Source organism: Symphalangus syndactylus, chromosome 8, assembly GCF_028878055.3.
Source record: "Symphalangus syndactylus isolate Jambi chromosome 8, NHGRI_mSymSyn1-v2.1_pri, whole genome shotgun sequence".
Taxonomy (NCBI): Eukaryota; Metazoa; Chordata; class Mammalia; order Primates; family Hylobatidae; genus Symphalangus; species Symphalangus syndactylus.
Window position 1 is genome coordinate 41,310,725 of NC_072430.2, and position 20,818 is coordinate 41,331,542.

General features: G+C 46.7%; 1 protein-coding gene and 1 pseudogene across 3 annotated transcripts in view; one reads left to right on the top strand and one right to left on the bottom strand.

Moving 5' to 3' along the window:
* The window catches only part of FLVCR2 (FLVCR choline and putative heme transporter 2), a 68,206-nt gene extending 49,447 nt beyond the window's left edge, over positions 1-18,759 (bottom strand). For all 3 annotated transcript variants that reach the window (XR_008659402.2, XR_008659403.2, XM_055288730.2), the window contains exon 1: positions 17,687-18,759. Coding sequence is in view for 1 of the 3 variants with exons in the window: in XM_055288730.2 (XP_055144705.1) it covers positions 17,687-18,355 (669 nt within the window). In the remaining 2 variants the exon portion in view is untranslated. The remainder of the gene's footprint in view (positions 1-17,686) is intronic.
* On the top strand, positions 2,485-2,953 carry LOC129487308 (small ribosomal subunit protein eS24-like; annotated as a pseudogene).
* Positions 18,760-20,818: the final 2,059 nt, after the last annotated feature.

Below are 20,818 nucleotides of genomic sequence, written 5' to 3' on the forward strand. Positions count from 1 at the left end.
GTGAAATTAACAAGCAACTGTAACAATGCCTGGCAAGGCAACAAAGCCAAGGCATGCCCTGAGTGATAGCTCATGCCTCTAATCCCAGCCCTGTGGGAGGTGGAGGCAGGAGGATTGCTTGAGGCCAGGAGTTCAAGACCAGCCTGAGCAAAATAGTGAGACCAGATTCTACAAAAAATAAAATAACTAGCCAGGCATGGTGGCATACACCTGTAGTCCCAGTCACTCTGTAGGCTGAGGCAAGGATCACTTAAGCCCAGGAGGTCGAGGCTGCAGTGAGCTGAGATTGTGCCACTGCATTCTAGCCTGAGCAACAGAGCAAGACTCTGTCTCCAAAAACGGAAAAAAGAAAAATCACTTCCAAGATCAGGTTATAGAGAAAAAAATATAAAAAGCCAAGGCAGAAGCCAGGCCAAGCCAATCTGAGCTTCTTCCAGTGCACTGGATTGAATGTCAAAGAACCCAAAGGATGTGGAGCATATGAGTGGTTTCAGCTCATATCCCATTAGGGCTCCTCAACTCCCCAACCCTAAGGTTTTCAGGACATTTTCAGTACCTTAGGTGAATCAAAATTATAAGCCCCAGACCAGCCTCTGCCCTCAATCTGAAGGGTAAGTGGCCCAAGCTCTCACTGCTTCCCACTGAACCCAACATACAGCAAACATACCATAAATCAACCCTGACCAGCTGGGTGCAGTGGCTCACACCTGTAATCCCAGCACTGTGGGAGGCTGAAGTGGGAGAATCACTTGAGGCCAGGAGTTCAAGACCAGCTTAGGCAACAAAGCTAGACCTCATCTCTACAGAAAAAGAAAAAGAAAAAAAAAAATCAGCCCTGACAAGAATATGGCTCCAAGCAGGCAGTCTCTTCCCATGCGTGCTGCTCTTTCCTCCTGGTGGTTTCAAAAAGTGTCTGATCACTAGCCTCATTTGGGAGGCCAGTTGAAAATATATAATGCTGGCTGGGCTTGGTGGCTCACGCCTGCAATCCCAGCACATTGGGAGGCTGAGACGGGTGGATCACCTGAGGTCGTGAGTTCAAGGGAGCCGAGATCGCCCCACTGCACTCCAGCCTGGGTGGCAAAGTGAGACTCTATCTCAAAAAAAAAAAAATAATAGAATACAAAATGCTGGGCCCCTTTCCTAGACAGTTTGGTTAAGACAGTCTGTGTGGGGCCGCAGACCTCTGTATTTTCATCTAGCCCCACGGATGAGGCAAATCACCAACTACTTTTGGAAGTTCTGGGCTAATCCCCCCAGTTGAGTTACTAGCCTCTGACACTGTTTCCACTTGCCCACATGTTTGGTGGGAGCTTTTCGAGGAAGGAGAAAGCAGAACTGAAATTCAGTTCCATGCAACCTTTCCCAGAAGTCTCAAACTGGCTGCTGCTGCTGCTTCTTCTTTTTTTTGAAACGGGTCTTGCCCTACAGTTCAGATTGGAGTGCAGTGGCATAATCATGGCCCACTGCAGCCTCAACCTCCTGGGCTCAAGCAATCCTCCCACCTCAGCCTCCTGAGTAGCTAGGACTACAGGTGAGCTCTACCATGCCCAGCTAATTTCGCACTTTTTGTGAAGACGCGGTCTTGCTATGTTGCCCAGGTTGGTCTCAAACTCCTGGGCTCAAGCAGTCCTCCTGCCTCAGCCTCCCAAAGTGCTGGGATTACAGACATATACCACCATGCCTGACCTTCAAACTGGCAATTTAATCTGATGCAGTTTTAGGACATAAAATACATTTTTAAAAAATGAAATGAATTAGTTACCAGCATTTAAAAAACAGATTTCATAAGCCAGATACAGAAGGACAAGTATGATTCCACTTTTACGAGGATCCTAGAATAGGCAAATTCATAGGGACAGAAAGTAGAATAAAGGTTACCAGGGGATGTGGGGGTGGGGGGGGAAAAGAGGAGTTATTGCTTAATGAGTACAGCGTTTTTATTGACGATGATGAAAAAGTTTTAGGTATAAATAGTGGTAATGGTTACACAACATTGCAAATGCATTTAATGTCACTGAACTGTACACTTATGAATGGTTAAAACGGTAAATATTATTTATATTTTATCATGATTACAAACTACAGATTTCACATAAAAATCTGGATTTCTGATTTCTCTTCAAAGGAAAAAAAATGAAGATCTGACACCACCAAGTCATGCTTTGTATATATCAATGATTGGTGGGAGCTGAAGCAACTGCTGCCTTTAGATAGGATGCAAACTCTCATGCTCATTGGGACCTCACCACACTCCAATGTCACTTTTACTAGGCCTGCTTCAGCATTTATATGGCCTGGCTGGCCCCCATAACCATTTCAGAGGGTGGTCTCAGACCTACCCCATCTACCTGCAGTCACTACTAGCCTTGTTCTGTGCTCCCAGCCCTTGTCTACTCTCCTCCAATGAACAATAGGAGGCTAGAAAGTAGACAGTCCTGCTTTTCCTCCCTGGCTGTCTGAGGATAGACCGCCATCATCAACCATACGGTAACTATCCGCGCTAGAAAGTTCATGATCAACCAACGACTTCATCAGAGGAAACAGATCGTCATTGATATCCTTCACCCCGGGAAGACAACAGTGCCAAAGACCAGAAATTTGGGAAAAACTAGCCAAAATGTACAAGACCACACTGGATGTCATCTTTGTATTTGGATTTAAAACTCATTTTGGTGGTGGCAAGACAACTGGCTTTGGCATGTTTTATGATTCCCTGGATTATGCAAAGAAAAATGAACCCAAACATAGACTTGCAAGACATGGCCTGTATGAGAAGAAAAAGACCTCAAGAAAGCAACGAAAGGAACGCAAGAACAGAATGAGGAAAGTCAGGGGGACTGCAAAGGCCAATGTTGGTGCTGGCAAAAAGCTGAAGGAGTAAAGGTGCTGCAGTGGTGTTATCTGTGGCCATTGTGGATTTTTCACGGGAAGATTAATAAACTAAAAACTTTCATGTGAAAAAACAAAAACAAACAAACAAAAAGTAGACAGTCATGTGAGCAAGCACTCTGTTTGCTGTCAATAGCGGTAACAATCAATAGACGTGAACAAAAGAGTTTGCCTTCACCTCCGCAAACCTCCCTCAGACCTTGAAAGAACTCTGACATTACAAGATCCAAAATGACAACCGTGGACTGCAACATACCCAAATGGCCATGACTTTGGAACAAGACTAGGCTGACCACACACTTTATGACTGTGACTCCCAAGTCAACCTCAGAAACTCTCAGCCTCTCTGGGTGATACCATATGATCAGCCTGTCCAGCAAACACAACCTCTTCAAGGCTGGAATCACTTTCTAGAGCCTTTCTTTATCTGCTAGGATTTGATTTCCACTGCTGAAATACTATCATTGTTCTAGACCTGGACTATCCAGCTGGTTATGTTTATCCAACTAGTTAACCTAGAGGCCATTGCTTACTGGGAAACGTGGCCATCTATAAGTATAAAATATACATCAGTTTCCAAAGACTTAGTAATGAATGTAGAATAGCACATTACTAACTTTATTATATTGACAACTTGTTGAAATAATATTTTGGATACATTGGGTTAAATAAAACATAATCCTACATATAACTACAGTTTGAATGTGTCCCCCAGAATCCATGTGTTAACGACTTAATCCCCAGTGTAACAGTGTTGAGAGCTAGGGTCTTTAAGAGGTGATAATGTGGCTGGGTATGGTGGCTCATGCTTGTAAACCCAGCAATTTGGGAGGCTGAGGTGGGGGAAATGCTTGAGCCCAGAAGTGCAAGACCAGCCTGGACAATATAGCAAAACCCCATCTCTATAAAAAATAAAAAATTAGCCAGGTGTGTGCCTATAGTCCCAGCTACTCTGGAGCCTGAGTCAGGGGATCACTTGAGCCCAGGAGGTTGGGGCTGAGGTGAGCTGTGAACATGCTACTGTATGCCAAGCTGGTGACAGAGTGAGACCTTGTCTCTTAAAAAAAAAAAAAAAAGGTGATAATGTGATTATTGCAGGAGTGGACTCATTATCATGAGGGTGGGTTTGTTATAAAAGTCAGTTTGTCCTCTCTTATTCTCTCGGTCATCCATGTGACGGCTCCTGCTATGTTATGATGCAGCAATAAGGCCCTCACCAGATCCGGCCCCTCAATCATGGGTTTCCCAGCCTCCAGAACCATAAGCCAAATTAATTTCTGTTCAATGTGAATTACCAAGTCTGTGGTATTCTGTGATAGTAGCATAAAACTGACTAAGACAGAAAATTGATACCATGAAGTAGTCTGATGCCGTAACAAATACCTGAAAATGTGGAAGTGGTTTTTGAACTGGAAATGGGTAGAAGGTGGAAGAATTTGGAGGATCAGGAGAGAAAAGTCTGCCATGGATGGAGTATTAAGGGCAATTCTGGAGAGGACTCAGATGAAGAAAGAACTTTAAGAAGAACCTAAAGATTCTCAGGGATTACTTAGGTGGTCCTAATCAGAATGTTGGTAGAAATATAGATAGTTATAGACAGTAAAGACCATTCTGATGAGGCGTCAGATGGAAATGAGGAACAAGGCATTGGAAACTGGAGTAAAAGCCATTCTTATTATCTACTTGCAAAGAACTTGGCAGAATTCTGTCAGTGTCTTAGGAATTTGTGGAAGACAACTTAAGAGTGATGAACTAGGATATCTGGTCAAAGAAATTTCTAAGCAAAATATTGAAAGAACTGTATTGCTACTTTAAAGCAATACTTTAAAGCACATATAGTAAAACGTGAGAGGAGAGAAATGACTAAAAGATGGAATTTGTAATGAAAAAGAAAGCAGAGCAGAAAGATTTGAGAAATCTGAAGGCTGGCCATGTAGACTGAAAAGGTGTCTGTAGGAGAAAAACCAAGGGTGTGGCCAAGCAATCATTTGCTAAAGAAATTAGTACAGACAGAAGGCAACCAGGCCTATTCATCAAGACAATGGGAGAAAAACCCTGAAGACATTTCAGAGATTGTCTAAGCAGGCTAGGGCCTTGAGGACAAGTGCTATGGTTTGGATATGATCTGACTTTGTCCCCACTTAAACTTATGTTGAAATTTGATCCCCAGTGGGGTGGTGTTGGGAGGTGTGGCTTACTGGGAGGTATGTGGATCATGGGGGAGGATCCCCCATGAGCTGATTTCATGGAAGCAGTTTCTCACTCTTGCAAGACTAGATTAGTTCCTGCAGAAATGGATGAGTTCCCATGATAGTGGATTGTTTTAAAGCCAAGAGATCCCTTGGGTTTGCCTCTTTGCAGATGTCCACTTGCCCTTTGACCTTCTCTGTCATGTTATAATGTAGCATGAAAGCTACAACCCCCTGAAGGCTCAGGCATGCCCTTGAATGTCCCAGCCTACAGAACAGTGAGGTAAATAAACCTTTTCTTTATAAATGACCCAGTTTCAGGTATTCTGTTATAACAACACAAAATGATCTAAGACAGACTTGTACCAAGGAGTGGGGTCGTGCCATAAAGATACCTAAAAATGCAGAAGCAGCTTTGGAACTGGGTAATGGGCAGAGGTTGGAGGAGTTTGAAGAAATAGGCTAGAAAACACCTGAATTGCTGTGAACAAGGCATTAAGGGTAATTTTGATGAGGGCTCAGAAAAAGACAAAAAGATGAGGGAATGTTTGGAACTTCTCAGAGATTGGTTAGATGGTTATGACCAAAATGCTGATAGACATATGGACAGTAAAGGCCATTCTGATGAAGGAAAGTGGTGTTTATTTGGAAACTAGAACAAAGGTCACCCATGTTACACCATAGCAAAGAACTTGGCTGCATTGTCTCCATGCCTTAGGGCTTTATGGAATATCAAACTTAAAAGTGATAACCTAGGGCATCTGGCAGGAGAAATTTCTTTTTTTTTTTTCTTTTTAAAGATGGGTTTCACCATGATGGCCTGGTTAGTCTCGAACTCCTGACCTCAGGTGACCCGCCCACCTTGGCCTCCCAAAGTGCTGGGATTACAGGCAGGAGCCACTATGCCTGGCCTAGGCAGAAGAAATTTCTAAGCAGCAAAATGCTCAAGACACAGTGTGGTTACTTTGACAGCTTACACACAGAAAAGGAGTGACCTAAAGGTGAAATGCGTAAGAAGCAGAGCATTAAAATTTAGAAAATTTGCAGCCTGGCCATGTGGTAGAGAATGAAAGAATATTTTCAGGAGAGGAATCTAAGGGTGCAGCAAAGAGACCTTTTGCTAAAGAGATTAGTTCTGACAGAAGGGAGCCAGGTACTAACAGAACAATGGAAAAAAGGCCCTGAAAATATTTCAAAAGTCTAAGGCCATTCCTCCTGTCACAGACGCAGAGGCCTAGGAGGACAGAATGGTGGGATACCACTGCCCTGAGCCACCTCAGGATGCTTCTCCTAGCTGCTCTGGCCAGAGCAGCCATGGCCCAATAGCCCCAGGTACAGCTTGGGCCACTGCTCTGGAGAGTGCAAGCTGTGGGTCTTGGTGGCATCCAGGTCCACATGGTACTATTGTGCATGCATGTGGAATTCAAAAGTGGTGGGCATGGCAGCTTCCACCTAGATTTCAGATGAGGTATCAGAAAGCCTGGGAGTAGGCTGGGCACAGTGGCTCATGCCTGAAATCCCAACTCTTTAGGAGGCTGAGGTGGGTGGATCACTTGAGTTCAGGAGTTCAAGAGCAGCCTGGGCAAAATGGCAAGACCTCATCTCTACAAAACAAAAACAAAAACAAAAACAAATACAAAAAAACAAAATTAACCAGGTGCAGTGGTGCATGCCTGTAGTCCCAGCTACTTGGGAGGCTGAGGCTGGAAGATTGAGCCTCAGAGGTCAAGGCTGCAGTGAGCTGTGATCACACCACTGCACTCCAGCCTGGGTGACAGAGTGAGACCCTTTGTCAAAAAAAAAAAAAGAAAAAAAAAGGAATAAAGAAAAAAAGAGAGCCTGGGAGCCTAGGCAGAAACCTGCCATGGGGGAGAGCAACCACAGACAGCCTCTGCTAAGGCAATGCCAAGTAGAAATGTGAAGCCAGAGCAGAGGACTCTTCTGCAAAGAGTCTTCACTAGGACAATGCCTGATGGAGCCACAAGAGCGGAGCCACTGCAAGGACCCCAAAATGCTAGAGTCACTGGCAGCATGTGACCTCAGCCTGGCTAAGCTTCAGGCATTTGATTACGACCTGTAAGCACAGCCATGTGGGCTATGTCCAGCAAAGCCATGGGGAAAGGGCTGCCTGAGGCATTGGGAACCCACTCCTGGCACCAGTGTGCCCAGGATGCAAAACATCCATCCAAAGGAGATTATTCTGGAGGTTTAAGATTTAAAGTCTCCTGGCCAGGGCTTGGTGTGGCTCATGCCTGTAATCCAGGCACTCTGAGAGGCCAAGGTGGTAGGATCACTTGAGTGCAGGAGTTCGAGACCACTGTGGGAAACATGGCGAAACTCTGTCTCTACAAAAAAATACAAAAATTAGCTGGGTGTGGTGGCATGGCCTGTGGTCCCAGCTACTTGGGAGGCTGAGGTGGGAGGATCACTTGTGCCCAGGTGGGAGAAATTGCAGTGAGCCAAGAACTCACCACAGCAGTCCAGCCTGGGTGAAAGAGCAAGACCCTATGTTTGAATGGTAATTTTACCCAATGCCTGTGCAACTGTTATATATTGGAAGTAAACAACTTGTTTTAGAGTTTATAAGCTCATACCTGGAAAGAATGTGCCTTGAGTTTCAGATGCAATTTTGGACTTTGGACTTTTGAGTTGATGCTGAAACAAGTGTATTAGTCCATTCTCACATTGCTATGAAGAAATATTGGAGACTGGGTAATTGATAAAGAAAAGAGGTTTAATTTGCTCCCAGTTCTGCAGGCTGTATAGGAAGCATGATGCTGGCATCTGCTCAGGTTCTGGGAGGCCTCGGGAAACTTACAATCATGGCGGAAGGCAAAGGGGAAGCACACACATCACCTGGACAGAGTAGAAGCAAGAGAGAGAGAGAGGGAGGAGGTCCTGTACTCTTTAAACAACCATATCTCATAAGAACTCACTATCATGAGAATAGCACCAAGGAGACAGTGCTAAACCATTCATGAGAACTTTACTCCCATGAGCCAATCACCTCCCACTGGGCCCCACCTCCAATACTGGGGACTGCAATTCAACATGAGATTTGGTGGGGACACAGACCCAAACCATATCAACAATTTAAGACTCTTGGGACTATTGAGGTGGAATGACTGTATTTCGTATGTGAAAGGACATGAGTTCTTGGGGGCTAACAGCAGAATACTATGGTTTGGATATGATTTGAGTCTATACCCATGAAAACTCATGTTGAAATTTGATTCTCAATAGAGCAGTGTTGGGAGGTAGTGCCTGGTCGGAAGTGTTTGGGTCATGTGGGCAGATCCCCCATGAATGGCTTGGTGCTGATCTCACAGTAGTGAGTTGTCACTCTCATGAAACTGGATTGTTCTCAATAGAATGGGTTAGTTCCTAAGAGAATGGGTTGTTATAAAGCTAGGATGTCCCTAGGTTATGCCTCTTCACATGCATCCACTTCCCCTTTGACCTTCTCTGCATGTTAGGACACAGCACAGAAACCCTTGCCAGAAGCCAGGGCCATGCCCTTGAACTTTTCATTTTGCAGAACCATGAGCTGAATAAACCTCTTTTCTTAGTTACTCAGTCTCAGGCATTATTATGGCAACACAAAATCGACTAAGACAGCAAGGTTTCCAGATAGTCACCATGGGACCTCAGCGTTCACTGTCCAGAGCTGCGTCAGAACTCTGCTCCTTGCATTCTGGCACAGCATTCCTTGGCTACCCCAGCCACGGCTCAAGTGGTCCCAGGTGTGGCTTGATCTGCTTCTCTAGAATGTACAAATTATAAACTTTGGTGGCATACACATGATGCTAATCTGCAGGCGCATATAATGCAAGAACTATGGGGCCATGGTGGCTTCCATCTAGATTTCAGAGAATGTCATGAACAGCTTGGGGGTTCAGGCAGAGACTTGTTTCAGGGGCAGAGCCACCGCAGAGAGCCCCCACAAGGGTAATGCCTAGTGGAGCCATGGAAGTGTGGTTATCACCAAGACCCCAGAAACTGTAGAGTTACCAGTGTGCAACACTGGCCTGAGAGAGTTGCAGGCATGAGACTCCAACTGTGAGAGCTGCTGGGTGGACTGAGCCCAGCAAAGCAGTAAGGGCAGGGCTGCCTGAGGCCTTGGGGGACCAGTGCCTTCCCCAGTGTGCCCTTCTTTGATATAAAGTCAAAGAAGATTATTCTCCAGCTTTAAGGCTTAATATTGTTTTCCCTGTTGAGTTTTGGACTTAATTGGGACCAGTTACCCTTTTCTTCTTGCCAATTTCTCCTTTTTGGTATGTGTGAATGTCTATCCTATCCCTGTCCCACCATTCTATTTTGGAAGCATATAACTTGTTAGTTTTGGGGGGGGGGGTTTTGAAACAGGGTCTCTCTCTCTGTCACCAAGGCTGGAGTGCAGTGGCATGTTCATGGTTCACTGCAGTCTTGACCTCCTGGGCTCAAGCAATCCTTGTACCTCAGTCTCCCGAGTAGCTGGGACTGCTGGCATGTGCAACCATGCACAGCTTCTTTTTAAAAGAAAAAAAATGTTTCCAGGCTGGTTCTTGTTAATTTCACAGGTTCAGAGGTGGAGAGGAATTTGTCTCATTATGAACTGTGCCTTGAGTCTCCCTCATATGTGATTTAGGTGAGACTCTAGAATTTGGGCAGTTGAGTTGATGCTGGAACAAGTTAAGACTTTCAAGGCTACTGGGATAGAATGAATGTGTTTTGTCCATGAGAAGGACATAAAATTCTGTGGGCCAGGGAGAGAATACTACGGTTTGAATGTGTCCCTTAAAGTTCATGTGTTGGGGGGTCAGGTGCAGTGGCTCACGCCTGTAATCCAAACACTTTGGGAGGCCGAGGCGGGGGGATCACTTGAGGTCAGGAGTTCAAGACCATCCTGGTCAACATGGTGAAACCCTATCTCTCCTAAAAATACAAAAATTATCTGGGCATGGTGACAGGTGCCTGTAATCCCAGCTACTCTGGAGGCTGAGGCAGAATTGCTCAAATCGGGAAGCGGAGGTTGCAGTGAGCCAAGATCCTGTCTGTGAACTCCAGCCTGGGTGGATAGAATGAGACTCTATCTCAAAACAAAAACAATAACAACAACAAAAGTTCATGTGTTGGAAATCGAATTCCCAATGTAACACTACTGAGACATGAGACCTTTAAGAGGTGATTATGCCATGAGGGCTCTACCTTCATGAATGGATCAATGTCATTAGAATGAGGGTGGGTTTGTCATAAAAGTCAGTTTGGCCCTCTCTTGTACTCTTTCTTGAACATGAGATGCCATCCACCACGTTATGACGCAGCAAGAAGGCCATCACCAGATGCTGGTCGCTTGGCCTTGGACTGCCCAGCCTCTCAAACTGTAAGCTAAATAAATTTCTGTTCATTACAAATTACCCAGTCTGTGGTATTCTGTGACAGCAGCATAAAACAAACTAAGGCATTTACTAAAACTAATTTCACCTTTTCTTTTTACTTAAAAAAAATTTACTTCTTTAATGTGGCTACTAGAAAATTTAGTTACGTGTGACTTGCATTTGTGGTCTGCATTATATTTCTATTGGACAGTGCTATTTTAGACAGACAGCTGTGGTTTCTATAGAACTGGTTCTGTAAAGTGACTGTATTCACTTCTAAAAGTAAACTGATTCTTTCCTATTCTATTTCTAGATTGCACTGTGCTGTGAGCTACCCAAAGGTCCTGGTGAAGTCCCCTCACAATCTCCATCCTATAGGACTCTCACTTGGGTTAGGACCCACCTCGAATATCTTTTTTAGATCCTGCATCTATCTCGTCCAGTACCACCAAGGAAACAAGGTTTTCTTTTGACCCTTGCACAATAACGATGTGTGCATATCACTTAAAACCCCACACAGCTCATTTCCCCTTGAAACAATGCTACAAGTGTTGCTAAAAATTCCAGGCTGTTACTACCTGGGGGCAACTGGTCAGAGCATAGCAAGAAAAGGGAAGGGCCTCAGTTGTATTCTCCAGGCTCATCTTCCCTCTCTCACCCCAGCTCTGGATTCACTGGTTTCTTCCTGCTAGACTCCACCCTCACCTTCTTGACAATACAATGACTGTGCTAGGTTAGAAGAGGCAGAATCAGCCCTCTAGCAGCAACTTCAAAAAAGCCAAGTGCCGGGCGTGGTGGCTCACGCTTGTAATCCCAGCACTTTGGGAGGCCGAGGTGGGCGGATCACGAGGTCAGGAGATTGAGACCATGGTGAAACCCCGTCTCTACTAAAAATACAAAAAATTAGCCGGGCGTGGTGGCGGGCGCCTGTAGTCCCAGCTACTCAGAGAGGCAGGAGAATGGTGTGAACCTGGGAGGCGGAGCTTGCAGTGAGCCGAGTTCGAGCCACTGCACTCCAGCCTGGGCGACAGCGTGAGACTCCGTCTCAAAAAAAAAAAAAAAAAAAAGAAGCCAAGTGCTAGGCCCTCAAACTCTAGACAAAACTGCTGGAAACTATCACCAATAACCCTGGAGACGGGGAAAAATTAAATCCTCAGAATCGGCCTTTTCTTTTTTTTACATATATGCTTGATCCACAAGTAATACTGGCCTACTGAGAGTGGCTTCGAAGGTAGAACTGGGTTTAAATTTCTCTTTTACTACTCAGTAGTTATAGGACTCTGGATAAAGTTGCAAGATTTATCTGGATCTCAGTTCCCTCTCCTGCAACAATGGGGACAATTTCACCTACCTCACAGAGTTGTTGAAAGGATTAAGTTAAATAATGGATGAAAAAGTACCTTCCATAATAGTGGGTATTTAATAAACATTAGCTTCCTCTACCTTCTTCATCCTTTCCCATAGCAATTAGGTAAAGAAAATGCTAAAAATCCCATGGAGAACTGAAAATAAATCCTCTATGCTATGATCTGTTTAGCTGTTGTGTGTTTGTTTGTTTTTTAATATAATCTGAATCTTGGCTCCTGGCACAATTTTTTAAAACCTGCTATAGTATCTCTTCGAAGGCAAGGATTATCTTTGCAGCCTAGCACACTGTCTTGCAAAAGCTAGATAAATGCCTGTCAAAAGGAAGAATATTGGATTTTTTTTTTTTTCTTTTTTTTTTTTTTTTTTTTTTTTTTTGAGACGGAGTCTTTCTCTGTTCCCTAGGCTGGAGTGCAGTGGCGCGATCTCGGCTCACTGCAACCTCCGCCTCCCGGGTTCACGCCATTCTCCCGCCTCAGCCTCCCAAGTAGCTGGGACTACAGGCACCCGCCAACACGCCCGGCTAATTTTTTGTATTTTTAGTAGAGACGAGGTTTCACTGTGTTAGCCAGGATGGTCTCGATCTCCTGACCTCGTGATCCGCCCGCCTCGGCCTCCCAAAGTGCTGGGATTACAGGCTTGAGCCACCGCGCCCGGCCAGAATATTGGATTTTAATGCAAGCAGAAGGTAAGGCTCCTGTGGGGTATGTAAGAAGCATTTGAAGAGAGAGGTCAGAATTACCGGAGTACAAGGGTTGTGCTGATCTGTGTGGTCAGGGTCAAAGTGAGGTGACTACCTTCCTGGTAGTAAAAATGAACAGAAGGGAAATTTGCCTTTAGAGAAGTTTTGTAAAGTTTCTGTTTGAAATGAAAAATTTCTAAATGAAAGGTTACATTTTCTAAATGAAATTAATAGATAGGAGAAAATAGTCCAATGAGAAGAACTGGGATTTGTCAGGCCTCTGAGCCCAAGCTAAGCCATCATATCCCTGGTGACCTGCACGTATACATCCAGATCCCCTGAAGCAACTGAAGATCCACAAAAGTGAAAATAGCCTTAACTGATGACATTCCACTATTGCAATTTGTTTCTGCCCCACCCTAACTGATCAATGTACTTTGTAATCTCCCCCACCCTTAAGAAGGTTCTTGGTAATTCTCCCCACCCTTGAGAATGTACTTTGTGAGATCCACCCACTGTCTGCAAAACATTGCTCCTAACGCCACCGCCTATCCCAAAACCTATAAGAACTAATGATAATCCACCACCCTTTGCTGACTCCTTTTTCGGGCTCATCCCGCCTGTACCCAGGTGAAATAAACATCCTTGTTGCTCACACAAAGCCTGTTTGGTGGTCTCTTCACACGGACGCGTGAGACATTTGGTGCCGAGACCCAGGTCAGAGGGACTCCTTCAGGAGACCAGTCCTCTGTCCTCACCCTCACTTCGTGAAGAGATCCACCTATGACCTCGGGTCCTCAGACCAGCCAGCCCAAGGAACATCTCACCAATTTCAATAGGATAAGCGGTCTTTTCACTCTTTTCTCCAGCCTCTCTCGCTACCCTTCAATCTTCCTCTCTCGCTACCCTTCAATCTCCCTGTCCTTCCAATTCCAGTTCTTTTAACTCTCTAGTAGAGATAAAGGAGACACATTTTATCCGTGGACCCAAAACTCCAGCACCGGACACGGACTCGGGAAGGCAGCCTTCCCTTGGTGTTTAATCATTGTGGGGACGCCTGCCTGATTATTCACCCACACTCCATTGGTGTCTGACCACCGTGGGGACGCCTGCCTTGGTCATTCACCCACATTCCCTTGGTGGCAAGTCAATTGTGGGGACGCCTGCTTTGGCTGCTCACCCACATTGCAGCCCAGGGCTGCTCCCCACCCCCTTCCCTGTGTCTCTACCCTTCTCTTTAAACTTGCCTCCTTCACTATGGGCAACCTTCCACCCTCCATTCCTCCTTCTTCTCCCTTAGCCTGTGTTCTCAAGAACTTAAAACCTCTTCAACTCACACCTGACCTAAAACTTAAACACTTTATTTTCTTCTACAATACCGTTTGGCCCCAATACAAACTCGACAGTAGTTCCAAGTGACCAGAGAATGGCACTTTCGATTTGTCCATCTACAAGATCTAGATAATTTTTGTCGAAAAATGGGCAAATGGTCTGAGGTGCCTGATGTCCAGGCATTCCTTTACACATAGGTCCCTCCCTAGTCTCTGCTCCCATGTGACTCATCCCAAATCTTTCTTCTTCCTGTCCTATCTGTTCCTTCAGTCTCCACCCCAAGCTCTGAGTCCTTTGAATCCTCCTTTTCTACAGACTCATCTGACCTCATCCTTTCTCCCCAGGCTGCTCCCCCGGCTACAATCTTTCTATCACATCCCCTCCTCACACCTGGTCTGGCTTACAGTTTCGTTCAGCGACTAGCCCTCCCCCACCTGCCCAACAATTTCCTCTTAAAAAGGTGGCTGGAGCTAAAATCATAGTCAGGGTACATGTGCCTATGAGACCTTTCCCAAATCAGCCAGCATTTAGGCTCTTTCTCGTCAGACTCCACTAAATATATACAGGAATTCCGATATCTAACTCTGTCCTACAATTTAACCTGGAGTGACTTAAATGTCATCCTAACTTCTACCCTCTCCCCAGATGAACAGGAGTTTTTTCTCTAGCCCAATCTCATGCTGATAACCGCTGGCTTCATGAGCCAGACCTCCAGGAAGGCATTAGAGCAGTTCCCCGAGAAGATCCCCAATGGAACTATCAGGCAGATTCCTCAGGTATAGCTAGGCGAGATTACATGGTTTCCTGCCTAGTTGAAGGGCTTAAAAAGCCAGCTTACAAAGCTGTTAATTATGACAAACTTAAAGAAACTACCCAAGGTAAAGACGAAAACCCAGCCCAGTTCATGGCCCGCTTAACAGCAACCCTTAGACACTTTACCGCCCTAGGCCCAGAAGGGCCAGAAGGCCGCTTTATTCTTAATATGCACTTTATCACCCAGTCACCTCCTGATATTAGAAAAAAGCTTCAAAAATTGGAATCCGGCCCTCAAACCCCACAACAGGAATTAATCAACCTCGCCTTCAAGGTGAAACAATAATAGAGAGGAGGTAGCCAGACAGCAACGCATTTCTGAGCTAGAGCTACTTGCCTCTGCTGTAAGACAGCCGACAACCACGTCTCCAGCATACAAAAACTTCAGAACATCCAAGCCACAGCTCCCAGGGGCACCTTCAAAACATCCTTGTGGACCTTGCTTCAAATGCCAAAAGCCTGGCCAATGCCAAAAGCCTGGCCACTGGGCCTCAGAATGCCCACAGCCTGGGATTCCTCCTAAGCTGTGCGGTCTGTGCGGGCCCCCAGTGGAGGTCGGACTGTCCGACTCACATCGCCGCCGCTCCTACAGCCCCTGGAGCCCAAACCCAACCTTCCTTGGCCGACTCCTTCCCAGATCTCCTCGGCTTAGCAGCTGAAGACTGACACTGCCCGATCGCTTCGGAAGCCCCCTGGACCGTCAGGGACACTGAGCTTCGGGTAACTCTTAACAGTGGAGGGTAAGCCCGTCCCGTTCTCAATCAATATGGAGGCTACCCACTCCACATTACCTTCTTTTCAAGCACCTGTTTCCCTTGCCTCCATAACTGTTGTGGGTATTGATGGCCAGGCTTCTAAACCTCTTAAAACTCCCCAACTCTGGTGCCAACTTCGACAACATTCTTTTATGCATTCCTTTTTAGTTATCCCCACCTGTCCAGTTCCCTTATTAGGTCGAGGCATTTTAACTAAATTATCTCCTTCCCTGACTATTCCTAGGCTACAGCCACACCTCATTCCTGCCCTTTTCCCCAGTTCAAAGCCTCCTTCGCATCCTCCTGTCATATCCCCCCACCTTAACCCACAAACGTGGGATACCTCTACTTTCTCCCTGGCAACCGATCACACGCCCATTACTATCCCATTAAAACCTAATCACTTTTACCCCACTCAACACCAATATCCCATCCCACACCATGCTTTAAAAGGATTAAAGCCTGTTATCACTCGCTTGTTACAGCATGGCCTTTTAAAGCTTATAAATTCTCCTTACAATTCCCCCATTTTACCTGTCCAAAAACCGGACAAACCTTACAGGTTGGTTCAAGATCTGTGCCTTATCAACCAAATTGTCTTGTCTATCCAGTCTGTGGTGCCAAAGCCATATACTGTCCTATCCTCAATGCCACCCTCCACAACCCCTCCATAACCCATTATTCCGTTCTGGATCTCAAACATCCTTTCTTTACTATTCCTTTGCACCCTTCATCCCAGCCTCTCTTCGCTTTCACTTGGACTGACCCTGACGCCCATCAGCCTCAGCAACTTACCTCAGCTGTACTGCTGCAAGGCTTCAGGGACAGCCCCCATTACTTCAGTCAAGCCCAAATTTCTTCCTCATCTGTTACCTATCTCGGCATAATTCTTCATGAAAACAACGTGCTCTCCCTGCTGATTGTATCCGGCTAATCTCCCAAACCCCAACACCTTCTACAAAACAACTTCTTTCCTTCCTAGGCATGGTTAGGTACTTCCGCCTTTGGATACCTAGTTTTACCATCCTGACTAAACCATTATATAAACTCACAAAAGGAAGCCTAGCTGACCCCATAGATCCTAAATCCTTTCGCCACTCCTCTTTCCCTTCCTTAAAAACAGCCCTAGAAGCTGCCCCTGCACTAGATCTCCCTAACTCATCCCAACCCTTTTCATAACACATAGCCAAAGTACAGGGCTGTGTGGTCAAAATTCTTACACAAGAGCCGGGACCGCACCCTGTAGCCTTTCTGTCCAAACAACTTGACTTTACTGTTTTAGGCTGGCCATCATGTCTCCTGTGGCAGCCGCTGCTGCCCTAATACTTTTAGAGGCCCTCAAAATCACAAACTATGGTCAACTCACTGTCTACAGTTCTCATAACTTCCAAAATCTATTTTCTTCCTCACACCTGATGCATACACTTTCTGCCCCCCTCCACTACCTCTTCACCACTTAAACACACAGCCAGGACTGTACGTGCTTGGAAAGATGCGAGACTGGGAGGCAGTGGTCTGTCTGGCTAAAGGACGTTTGCTTTAAATATTCCCATAAATATTTGCTTCGAGTATTTGGGGACGGCATTCAGGTTCACAACCTGCCCAGCTTTCTGGATCATAACCACATTGAGAAGCAAAGAATTTGAGCTTCTCCTTCCAACAAGAAGGAAAGAGAAAAAGATTAAGACATGAACTACCCTTTCTAGGCCTTGGAAACTCAGAGTGAGATTTCTACTCCATCCTGCTGGACTTGGCTGTAAATCCCAGGCAAGGAGTTTGGCACAAAGCACTGTTCCCACTGTCCTGGCTTCAGCTGTGTACAAAACAAGGTAAAAACAGTGCCAAACACCACCAGGCATGGCTTTGCAATTCTACGCAGTAGAGGAGATACTGCACTCTAGGAAAGCTGGTTGGTCCAACTGAAAACACTGCCAAGTTCTGATGACACCAGAATAGTCTGATGCCCAAGGGCTGCTGCCAGACAGAGAAGAGCATTCCTGAAGTTACAGGTCTAAGTTGGTGGACCGACACAGGTTCAAGAACGACACAGCGAAGGTATAGCATGTTCTAGAAGCATGCTTTTGGCTGGGGCAAGAGCAACTGTGGATGAAAGAGCAGGTCCCCCTGCTTTTGTTTCCCGCCTCTCTTACAGCATCACAATCACTGCCTGTCACACCCAGTCACTGTCACCCAGAGTCACAAACACTGTTGGACAATCAGCAAATTATAGCCTACCACACCCAATAGTCAGGTGCAATCTAACACACGCCCCTGGGAACATTCACAAACTCTTCTACCTACCTGATTGCCAAAGACAGCCACTGAGCAGGCTGTGGAAACCTCATTAGCCCCGAACCAGACGGAAGCGATGCGGGAGGGCATGCCCAGGATGAAAACCTGGGCCACAGAGCAGATGAGCTGGCCCACCACGGTGACCGGAAAGAGATGCGGCTTCAGGCTGCCCAGCTTCACCCAGGCCCCCAGGCAGTTGAGAGCCGAGCCGGTGAGGGCAATGGTGCGCAGGCCGAACTTCTCCAGCAGCCAGGCCACCGGCAGGAGCAGAGGGATGTAGGTCAGCATGTAGCACATGGACAGCCAGTCAATGGCAAAGGCACTGACACCGTAGAAGTGCATGAAGATGTTATTGATGGAGCCGTACTGGATCCACTGAAAGGCGTTGCACATGGAGTAGCAGCTAAACACCAGGACCACGGCCCAACGGCGCCTGCTCACCTTGATCACGCTGAGGTCCTCGGGGCCCGAGCTACTGGGGTGAGCCAAGCCACTGGGTTGGGCTAAGGCACTGGGGTGGGCCGAACTGCTGGGGTGGACAGAGACGCTGGGGTTGATGGAGACGCTGGGATGGACAGAGACGCTGGGATGGACCGAGACGCTGGGGTCCGCTTGGAGTGCGGACTCCGGCGCAGGGGTGTCATCGCGCTCTTCCTGGTTGGGACCTTCATTCACCATGGCCACAGTCTCCTCTGGAATCCTGGAGAAGTGGTGAGGACTCCGGCAGTCTTAAGGGACAGTGGCCTCCGCTGGTCTCTTAGAGTTGAAAGGACACTTGCCTATTCCAGAAGAAACAGAGACTCGAGGCTGCGTAAAAGCCTCAAGTGGGGCTTCCTGTGCTCACCTCCAAGCTCCTGCTCCCACTTTTGCTTGGGGCTCTCTGTTGCCACCCGCGGCGATCGCTGTCTCAAGGCCGGCCGCACACGCAGCAGCCGGCTCCGGACCGCTCCTGCCTTGGGTCTCCCCACGACGCGTTCCTTGTGCAGGAAAAGTTCTCTCCTTGCGCAGCCACTTCGCCCGCAGAGTCCTCTCTGGGGCCAGCTTGGGGCCTCGCCCCGTCGGGCACACGTGACCGCCCCGCCCCCGTCCCGGCTGGCTTCCTCCGCCCCCCCCTGCCACTCCACCCCCGACCCGGTGTCCCTTGCCTTCTCGAGCCCAGTCCTCCGGGCAGCGCAGTTGTTTCGCCACAGCATGCGGGATGCATTCCTCCCCCACGCCCCGGGCGCCATGGAAACCGCCCGGTTAACCCCCACCCTTTGCACTGCCCCTCAAATTCATTTGCCACCCGCTATCAGCGAACCCCGAAAGAAGATCCGCCTTCCCGAGGTAATCCCCACAATAGAGCGTCCCCGGTGCCTGTCCGCATGCCCTGCGCGCGTGCACCAAAGCCCGGCGCCACCTAAGTGTCCTGGGGAATTCAAGAGGGATTCTCCAACTTTCTCCCCCTTGGCTTAGGCTCCCAGCCCTTTGCTGAACGAAAGAGAGATTTGTAGATTTCCCGGGCTGGTTGCGCTGCTGGGTTAAAGGGGAGTTGCAGAAAACTCGCTTTACTCGCTTCTTTCCCGGCGGACGTGGTTTTGTCTTGGGGAGGTTAGATTTGAACCTGTTATGTGGGGCTATTTTTCCTGATGGATTCTGGGCGAAGACCCTAGGGTGGAGGGGAGGGAAAGGGGAGTTTGAAGAAGCTGTCCGCGGTTGTGTGATGGAACGCTTAGCACAGAGCTGGCTGCGAGCTTGGTCTTGGAAGCGGTCTTTAAACTCAAGCAGCCCTAGTCTGCCACCTGCCGGTCCTAGCCTATTTCAAACGGCAAACCCTCGACTTGTTGCCCTGATCCTATCCTTGGCGAGGGATCCTGGTAAGGAGCCCAAATTTTCCGTGAGTTCAAACACCAGCTTAGCTACAACGAGGTGTCACTGTAGATCAAGGAACTCCACCTCTCTGCGCTTCAGTTTCTTCACCTGTAAAATGGGAATGATGAAATAATAGTACATACCTCACTGTGTTGTTCTGAGACTTGAATGAGTTAATACACGAATGCACTTAGAAAATTCCTGCCACATAGTAAGAATTCCGTGAGTGCTGGCTATCCTAGCAAAAAGCTAACATTTGTTGTACAATGCTAAACAAATTGAATGCATTAGCTCATTTATGCATCACAAGAATTCTGTGATAAAGTTACTATTGCTGGCCCGCATTTTATAGATAAGAAAACTGAGACTCAGAGAAGTGAAGTAACTTCTTCCCGAAGGTCCCAGCTGGTAAGAAGAACCATAATTCTCCTTCAAGTCTGTAATCATTCAAGCTGTAGCCTAGCTATTCAAGCACAGTCTGTGGATAGCAGCGTGGGCACCTGTGGGAGCTTTTTAGAAGGCCAGAATCCCCTCCAGTGTTAAGGCCTTAAAAAACAAAACAACAACAACAAAACAACCAAGAAGGATGCTAGGCCCAACCTAGACCCACTGAATTGAAAGCTGCATTTTAACAAGATGCCCAGGAGATTCATTTGTTTGCACATTAAATTTTGAGAGCTACTGGGCATCACTACTTCTTTATTTATTTATTTTTCTTTGTTAAACTTCAGACCAGAAAATGGATAACTTGAAGCTCTGGGAAGTGGCTCTCCATTTTGTCTGCACATTAGAATCATATGAAGAAACTCTTAATATTCCAAGTGTTCGGACAAAACACCCCAGATAGAGATCTCCGAGGGTGGACCTGAACATCTGCATGTCTCGAGCTCCGCTGATCATCTCAACGTGCAGCCAAGTTAGAACCACTGATTCCCAGGAGACAACTAGATTCAAACGATCACTCCCTGCTTGAAGGCACCTACTTTTTGGTAGAAACTATAGAGTCTTGGATTATAATGGAATATTTGAAGAGGGAGTTCAGACTGAGATCTAAGAATTTCTACAGTAATTTAACACCTCGTGTTGTCACTATTCCTCCTGTGTTTCCCATCATTCTCCAGGCAGCACAGAACTCTGTTCTTTTAGAAGGCCTTCTGAGACCTCTCACTGCTGCTTTTCCCTCGGTCTTCATGGGCCTCTTCCAAAACTCTTCAGAATATATTCTTAACTTCATTTTACAGATAAGGAAACTGAGGCCTGGAGAGGCGGGTGTGTTACTCAGCGTCCTAC